This window comes from Mirounga angustirostris, unplaced genomic scaffold (assembly GCF_029215605.1).
Source record: "Mirounga angustirostris isolate CCGP_5_RB_7025 unplaced genomic scaffold, mMirAng1.0.hap1 SCAF_8, whole genome shotgun sequence".
NCBI classification, from domain to species: Eukaryota; Metazoa; Chordata; class Mammalia; order Carnivora; family Phocidae; genus Mirounga; species Mirounga angustirostris.
This window is the reverse complement of record NW_026991716.1, coordinates 15950858-15960158: the sequence shown is the minus strand read 5'-3', so window position 1 is coordinate 15960158 and position 9301 is coordinate 15950858. Positions and strand designations below refer to the sequence as shown.

General features: G+C 42.5%; 1 protein-coding gene across 1 annotated transcript in view; it reads right to left on the bottom strand.

Moving 5' to 3' along the window:
- Nucleotides 1-312: 312 nt before the first annotated feature.
- The window catches only part of ADTRP (androgen dependent TFPI regulating protein), a 61017-nt gene continuing 52028 nt past the window's right edge, over nucleotides 313-9301 (bottom strand). Inside the window, exon 6 of the mRNA XM_045865952.2 lies at nucleotides 313-3215. Coding sequence (XP_045721908.1) covers nucleotides 3181-3215 — 35 coding nt within the window. The 3' untranslated portion in view covers nucleotides 313-3180. The remainder of the gene's footprint in view (nucleotides 3216-9301) is intronic.

Below are 9301 nucleotides of genomic sequence, written 5' to 3'. Positions count from 1 at the left end.
ATATTGGATAATTGCACCTGTCGTACTCCCCACATTGTGCTGAGGAAAAATAATTGCTGGTTTTCTGCTTTGCAGTTTAGCTGTGACTTCGTCATTTGACTTGGAGCATGTCATTTTCTCCCATTTTAGACTGTACAGCCAAACTGTGTGAAAGGACCGCGGGTAGCAGCCCTGCGTGTGAGTGGGCGCGGGCCTCATTCAGCAATGATTTCTAATTTATACAGCATTGAAAATGCACAGCTATAAATAAACAGTTCTGACTGGCTTTGCTGCCTACTCAAGTGCTTTATTAAAAAAAAAAAAAAAAGAAAAGAAAAAGAGCCACCAACTGCATTAGAGAGGAAAACAATGTCTGGGTAAGGATTCTGGTTTCTGACACTTGGGTCCGGGAGGGAGAGGCCCAGACCTGGGATGGGTTCAGGGCTCAGCCAGGTGGCCTTCTGGGAAGCCTGGCCTCCCCACTCCTCCCTTGGCCCCCTCCCACTCCTCGCGTGCAGGCGCCACGTGTTTGGGGATTACAGTATATGCAACTAACTTCCTGTTATGACAAGTATTGCAAGCGAGTAGGTGCAGAGGAGCTGAAAATAGCTTGAGAAATGCATGACCCATTTGAGGAGAGGATGGGGCTAATGGATTGTTTAGGCAAACAGGGTAAGTCTTCACCCCAAGTTGAAAATTGGTGTTACATGTGAGATAGCAACGCTAGAACGTATGGACCAATCCACGAGGCATTTGGAGGTGCTCCTCTCTCTGCCTCTGTGGATGAGAGTTTCCATCAAGTTGGCATCCCCTGACCACCACCTTCGGTCCAGCCTTGCAGATATACACACATTTTTGCTTTGTTAAGTAAAAGCTTTCAGATGGCCAGTTACTGCTCTGCTCTATAATCAAGAGATAGGAAGATGGCCTTAGGAATTGACCACGCATGTGACCTTGGACCAGTGACATACCAGAGCTAACTCCTGTGGTCCTTTCGAGGACCAAATAGTTATGCATATCTCTTCCCAGCTCTGCCTTCAGTGGCCTGTTGGTAGCTTGAAAAAGGTTGTGGTGGAGTGTTCCCACCACGGAATGGGCAATCACTATAAATAGGGGCCTTACAATTTTCCTTTTTATGGTGAGTTGGTTTTTAAACATTTATTGGCACACCAATATCAGAAACTCAGTTTCTTCATTTGGAAAATGAGGACGCGATACATTTTCTACTTAAAAGATTCTCATGAGAATAAAACGAGATCATGGGGGTGAGTGAGTTTGTCAATTACAAGACCCTACACAAATATTATTGCTGATTCTCTCCTCATGTGGTTGGTATTGTCTTCTAACCACTAACGACCTAGCCTTCTGTAGGCAGCAAATCCTACAAACCTCTTAATGAATGTTTATTTAGAGTATTTCGTGTTTGTTGCAGGTGTTTTGTTGCTTCTCCTTTCTTAAGCTCTAGCAGCAAGGGGAGCCAGGAGGTGCTTGTGTATATTTGCTCAATGGGAGGCGGTTCTGAGGTATTTCTGGCACTGGAATGGATCCTGCATCATGGTCAGTCATACAGAAATCAAGGTTTAATTTGGTCCCAGGGACAGTGAAGCCACAAATAGAATTCAGCAGGCTCATCCAAGCCAAGAGCTTACTATCACTCTGAGAAGTATGCAGCCCCAGTCATCTTTGGGGTGTGGAAAATTTAGGTGATCCCCTGCCAGCTTCGCATTTGGGGAATTTCCACTGTAACAACTGCTTCTGGGCTTCTTCTGAGACCAGGTGCTCCGAGCACTCAAGCAGCAGCAGGTATAGAGTTCCCAGTTCAATCCAAAAAAGACTTGCGGCTCATATTTATATATTAGTAGATAAAGGATTAGGAAGACAGCAGGTTTCTTGGTGCCTGTTCTAGGCTTCCCGGGGCTGCCTGCGTGTTGTGGCAGTCTGCCCTCTTCTCTAACTCAAGACCATTTTTGGTATTTCTGAGGTTTTCTGGTCTTGGAATAGATATGGCACAGTGGCCAGTCATAGAGCCATCAAGGTTTGATGTGGTTCTAGGAATAATTTTTACCAACATGTACCCATTTTTACCAGATTTCTTCTGAATGGTGGTAGGTTGGGAAACCCAAGTACAATTTACTCTGCTGTCCACACCCAGCCCACATGGACCTGGTGAAGCACCGCTAGACTCCATGCTTACCCACTAGTAGACCCTTATCATCTGTGTTCTTTACAAAATGTGCCTGTAAATAAAGACCCAGAAAAACTCACTAGGAAGATCAAAGCAGGGTTCGTGAATGTGCTTGTTAATCACCTAGCCATCAGCTTTGTTAAACCATAAGCTAACTCAGCAAAGTGATTTGTGCCAAAGCATTCTTGGGGGTCCTCAGGGCCATGTCACATCCCATCACTTACTCCCCAGGTAAGATGTACATTTATTTGATGAACGAAGCAATATTCGAATGGAAGAGATTTTGATGGCGATGTTGTGAAGCCCCATATTTGGACCTGCGCCGAATGCTTGCTCACAAGAGGGGCAAATTGCCCCATATTTTTTAAAACTTACTTTCTCATTGCCCCAGTTAATCTGCTCTCTTATCGGGTGGACAGATGACTTTGGTAGCACCCATCTCCCTACATCTCTATCTAGACTGAGGAAAACAAAATCAATGCGCAGTCCATGAAAATAGCTAGTTGACAAAAATACTTATTTTTAGGAAAGTTAGGGTCATTCAAAATGGCACAAGACTGGGAGTTAGAAGATCTGGGGGACAAATGCTATTATCTTGGTTGTGACACTTAGTTCTTTGGCCCTCGTGCAGATTACTTCTCAGCTAGGTCCTCAACACCCTCCTCTGTAAAGTGAAGAGTTTTGGTGATCCCAAATCCCTTTCTCTCTCTAAACATTCTCTAAAGCCGAGTTATGTGAGTTTCCTTGGCCTTTGGCCAGATTTTGACCACAGAGGCCAGACGAAGTTAACAAATTCTGAGACAACAGTTGTTTTTGGCATGTCCAGTAAACCTTGCAAAAAAACGAAGAGTCCCCAAATTAAGCTACCTTCACAAACCCTCTTATTAAATTTAGATATCATTCCCTGTCCTTTCTACCTTCCTATATTGCTCCACCACCTCCCCAACCAGAAAAAAAAAAAAAAAAAAAAACTCTCATGTTTTCTTCCTCCTTTGTTCTTGGAAAACAGCCTGTGATCACTTCCTCTTTTTCCTTGGCTGCATCGTGTCACCTGTATGATGAAGAATAGAGAGAGACATCAGACTTCAGGGTTTCCCTAATGGGTATTCTTGTGAGGGTAGACATTCACCCTGACTTGGGACAGTAGAAAGTCAAGGACATTTAGCCCAAGGCAAGAAGATGTACTTTGCAGAGTTCTGAAAACCTAGCACCTCTGCAGAAAGGACAAGAAGCAACTCTATTGGGCGCCTGGGTGGCTCAGTCGTTAAGCATCTGCCTTCAGCTCAGGTCATGATCCCAGGGTCCTGGGATCGAGTCCCACATTGGGCTCCCTGCTCGGCGGGAAGCCTGCTTCTCCTTCTCCCACTCCCCTTGCTTGTGTCCCTGCTCTCGCTATCTCTCTCTCTGTGTCAAATAAATAAATAAAATCTTAAGGAAAAAAAAAAAAAAGAAGCAACTCTGTTGTCTCCACTTGGTTCTTGGCTCACAGCTAGCCTGTTGACCAATGGTGCCATTTGCCTTCACGGGGTTCTGCAGGTCAAATGTGAGCCACTGATTGAGGTTGTTTTTGGCCAAGCGTTTACAGGCTACACACAATCCATCAACAAACTCTGAGATTGTGCAAATGGAGATGAAGAGACATCAAATTAGAGAAGAAAGAGAAGAGTGGAGATTCACCTAATTAGGGTTCATCCCATGACCTCTCCCCAAATCAACATAACAGCCTGAATGGAGGAGTACTGGCATATTGATTAGATTTTAGTAAGCTCATTAGAAGGGTTTTCTTCTGCTGAAGTTATAGCCCTAGATTTCTAGAATGACTTCATTCAGCCAACAAGTTGGTACCTCTCTATTTATTGATCATAAATCTTTGCATAAGCTCTGAAATTTCTAACACTTCATTAGTGCATTATCCTTCCCACTTGTTGTAAATGTTATCAGTCCTACTTTGAAAACTTTTCTCAAATCAGCCTCTCCTTGCCCATTCCAGAGGCCTATTAGTTCTGGCTCGGTGCCACAGCAACCTCATGCTTCTACTTTCATGCTTCACCCTTCAAATCCCACCCCCGTCCATCAGTTATGCCCTTCAATGTCTTCTACTAATTTTATTTTGCTAGAATTCCACTTCTCATAGGCTGTAGTTACTGATGACTTGAAGTCTCCTTCATCACCCTGATTTTCGAGGAGAGCCGACTCCTAATCACACAGCCCTTAGGGCCATCCTATATTCATGTCTCTCAACATTTTTAAGGACAGTCCTCTCTCTCCTTCTTCTACTCATCAATCCAGATATCCTCACTCACTCCAGGGAAGCCTTACTAAGTTATCCAGCTTTAGAGGCTTCATGTCGTTTTCATTTATGCTCTCACTTATTTTTCATTTTTGATGTGGATTCTCTCCTCCCCCACCAGGTCTTCTGTACGTTAGGTCTCTAAGTACAAACCCAGAACCTTCTTTTTTCTAAAGCATACACTCTTTGCCCATAATAAATCCTTTGTCAGCCAAATGACGCATTAATTCCTTCATGTTCAAGAGCTTGAGCAATGTAAACTTCTCAACTTAGTTGCCCCTGCAGTCCCTCTGAAGGCTCCTAAAACCCGCTTACCAACCCCAACCCCTCGAGTGTAACTGTAATCATAACCACATCCTTCAACCCAGGTGCCCAGGATTGGAGAGTCCTTCTCCATTGAAGAAACACAACAGATACCGAAAGGCTTAGAGAGAACGAGCCCAGGAGTGGGAGTGATGCCAGGAAGTTCCTTTGTGGGAGGAGAGCAGGTGACTCCTTCCCCAGGATCAGAGTCTCCCGCATCCAACAATAAGCAGCTAGACAGAGCACTAAGACATTGCCATAGACCCACAAATATGTTGGAGAAGGCATCGTCCCAAAATGTGTCTCTGGGACTTCCAACAGTCATTTCTTCTGTAGTGACTTACGTGGTGTGAACATCACAGAAATCATATTTTTCTTTTTGTTTCTAGCAGGTGGGAGGTGGGTCCTTAGTCCTGAATCCTGGAGCTGAGCAGTCTCTAGGCTTCTCTGAGTCCTCAGAATTTATCTCTGACTCTGATTCCACAATACATGGCTGGAGATTGGGAGTTGTTGACTTAGTAATAGATCTTCTTATCTTACTCAAAGTTCACAACATGGATTTCATATTCTGACTGGGAAATAACGTTGTTCGTTATCCCTCTTTCCTTCATGGCAGGGCAATTTCTCCCTAGGAATGCCTCCTAGTTGGCAGTTAGGGAGCTAAGTCCACCCGTCATTCATTTTAGTCCTTTCTTTATCCTCTGTTAGATAGTACCAAGGAATAAAGATATTTTAGGCCAAACATTTAATGTTTGTCTTGTGCAAGATCCAAACGTTTTCTGCTGTCATGGCAAAAAAAAAAAAAAAACAACAACAACAAAAAAAAAACCCAAACTCATTCTTTTAATCAACATCACTATGGATACCATATGTAATTATATTCCTTATTATTCCAATAGTCAGAAAACAGAGTAAGTAAAAACATTTTATTCACAAAGATTTACACCTCTGTATCTACAATCACAAAAGCTACTGCTGCTAGACTTTGAACTGAAAATTTGAAGAACATTTGCCTAGTTTCCGCGGGTTGGCTTGGAAAAGGGTGAGAAGGCAGATGGTTGGGGAGATAGGAGGTGTTAGAAGAATGAGGTTTGAACATGAATGAGTAAAAGTTTCAGTGCAGACATAGCAGGAAGGAGATGGAGCTGAGGTTCTGGCTGGAGAAATTCTTGTGGGAAGAGAGGCAGTGAAAGGAGAAGCAATAATCCAATGTGGACTCTGAGCTAAGAGAGATGAAATTAGGACAAGAAAGGCAAAAAGGAGATATATTTCTGTTATTGACCAAATGCTGCTCCTGTAGGACCGTGCTTTAGAAATACACGTGGAGTCATCTCCTGATAAGAGTCTTTTGTTATGAAATGATCAGGGACAATGTGCAAGGCAGAAAAAAACTTAAATTGCTTCATGGGTAAAACCAAAGAGGTAGACTAGGTGGCCTCTAAGCAGCTTTCAGCAATAAAATCTCCCTTTAAAAAAAATCTGGTCTACAGAAAATAGTATTAAAGGAAGGTTTTAATGTCCTCCTGTCCAAGCCATAGACACAAAGTCACTTGGTTAGACTTGAATTTTCATCTGATGAATTCTACTTAGGGTGGAAAGGATTTATGGTCGCAGGCCCTGACAAAGGTTAGCCTGACTCTGGGCACATGTCCCTCAGGAATGTTAGCAAAGGGGTAGTGGGCCAGAGATAAGCTGATTGCCTCTCCAGCCACACCCACCCAGAAGAGGCCCTGCCATGGGGGCCTGGCGCTTACCTCTTTTTGAGCCTGATATATCCTGTGGGTTGTGTTTCTTTTTCTGAGGAACTCATGTCTTGATGTCAGCATTGTTGTGTCTTATTAAGGAAAAGAGAGAAAGAGAGGAAGGAAGGAAGGAAGGGAGGAAGGAAGGAAGGAAAAGAGAAGGAGAAAAAGAGAAAGAAAAAGAAGAAAAAGAGAAAGGAAAAGAGGAAGAGAGGGAGGGAGGGAGAGAGGGAGCACACGATTGAATGTCCATGCCTTGACAATGCTAAACTACATGCACACTCGCATGTCCAGCATTCACCAGGAATGTCCTAGGCAGACTGGCACAGGTGGTCACCTGACTTAGAGGTCATCCCATCACTGAAAAGTTGAAGTGTTTCGACACAGCTTCCGTGGTTGGTTTGTAGCCAGGTGAGAGACATACCCTGGTTTTCTTGATTTCTATTCCAGTGTCCTTCCCCATATTTTGCACTGCCTGCCCTAACACGCATCTCTTTTTCAACAGCTCTCCAACCAGTATACCATAGCATCACCATCTATGCTCCTTAAACTCTCTGCCCAATACTTTCATCTCCGACCATTATAGTCACTCCTTGACCACTGTCTCCCGAAGCCCTGTGTACAAAGTCCCATTTAATGCCTAAAGAAAAGAGCCCTTAGATATCTTCTTTCTGCATTGATTGAATACGCTAATGGAAAGGGGAGTGTCAAAGATGGATAAGACACACTCCTAACCCTTACAGAACTCAGAGTCTTGTGTAAAAACATATCTCCATGCAGACCATAGAAGGCTTCCTGGAAGAGGTGAGTTGATGGTGTGAGACAGGCAAAGACTGGGGGATGTGAGAGACTGAAGCCCATGGTGGGGAGGAACAACATCAATGTGTAAAGAAAACGAGTAATTTGGTGGTTCTGCTGGAGCACACATTTAGACAATGGAGATCAAAAGCCACGGCAGGGACTGGTTCACAGAGCCCCTCGAGTGTCATTCCAAGAGTTTGGACTTTCATCTGTAAACTGGGGAAGGCTTTAAGTGTTTTGAGCAGAATAAGACATGGGAAAATGTGCTCACATAGATAGCTCTGTTTAGTTTTACGCAATTTAAAATGTTCACTGCAAATGAGATGTTAAGTGATCTAATTTCTCTTTTAATTTTTACTAGACCATTTGTAATTATGATCTGTTTAGAACTTAACCCATTTATGATCCTATTCTGATGCTATATAGGACTTTTGGCCCAGTCTATTCTTTAAGGATTTAAAAATCTAGACGGAGGAGAGGAATGCACGGCCACCTACGTGTGTGTCTGTCACTCACAGGAATGTTCGCATGTGCACGTGTGTGGGTCCACATGTTGATGCTAGCCTATTTGCTCATTGGGACCTAAATGTAGTGAAAAATTGGATGTAGCTCTTAACCAATGAAGGTTATTTAAAAGAGCTTTGTGCTGAAAATAATATTAAATTTGGTGAAAATTTTTTTTATTCAGCGGACGTCTTAAAGTCACTGCAGAGTAACAACTTAGAAGTTAATCATTATTGAATTCAATACAATTGTTAAAAAAGTTATTGTTCTGTAAGCTCTGAATAATCACATTTTTCTCTGCAAATTTCCAATGGATTAGTTTCTTCCTTTTTTTAATATAGATTTGGGGAAGGCATCAAAAACCTTACCAAGAACTTCAAGGAGCCAAACTAGTTAGAATTAGATGTCAACACATCTGAAATGTCAACACATTTTTTTTCTCTGCTCTGGATAATTTCCTGTGATTTGGAATTCTGATTTTGGGAGTAAATTTTAGTATTCTGTGTTTTAAGTGTTTGCTTTCAAGGATAGTGCCTTTGAGATTTCCCCAACCAGTTACATTCTCCAAGAGTAGAAAACATATGAAAAAGCCAAGTGGCATGCTTATTTCTCCAGGGTCTCATTTTCCTCTCAGAAATATACACTCTTATGAAACTGTCATGGTTTTTTTTTGTTGTTGGTGGTGGTTTGTTTTGTTGTTGTTGTTGTTGTTGTTGTTGTTGTTGTTGTTGTTTTGGGGTACATGGGCTTGTGTTTTCACACCAGTTCATAGATTGGGCAGCAGATGCCACTTGGGCCGTTTCTATTTTGATAGAACAGAATGGCATGTGGGCGTGTGATGTGGGGGACTGTATGTTGATCTTGCTTCCTCATATACAAAATCAGGCTATGCTTCCTGTGCTTCCCTTTGGGGAGGGAAAAATCATGATTATTTTGCAACCTGACTTTTTGATGGTTACTTTTCCAACAAAATAATATTCTGCGGGTGGGGATGGTGGGAGAAGCAAGGAGGAGAATAAAATCTTCCATTTTAAAATCATCTGAGTTAAGCTTTTTTTGTTTTTTTGTTTGTTTGTTTTTTGTTGTTGTTTTTAAGAAGCAACATGGTTCCAGTTACCTATAATTAGAAAGCTTTGTTTGCTGACATATTCACTTTGCCCAAGACCCTGTTTAAATGAGAATTCCCATCTCAAGTATAGGATGTGATTTTGTCTGGTAAAAGTTTTACTAAGGGTTGAGAAGCAACCTAATGGCAGAAGGATGGGAGAGCATCTGGGAAGGCACTGCTGATGTTGGAAGAACAAAGAGGATCATCTGGATCCCTATCCTTCAAAAAAGGAAACCTTGACATGTAACAGCTTGTATCCCTTAGTCCCTCACTTATGGGAGGAAGAATCTGAGTTCATTTTTTTTCATGCTGGGGATGATGACACCTTGCTCTCTGGGTCCTGAGCTCGCTAAACAAGATTATTTTTAGCCTTGATATTAAATGAGGTG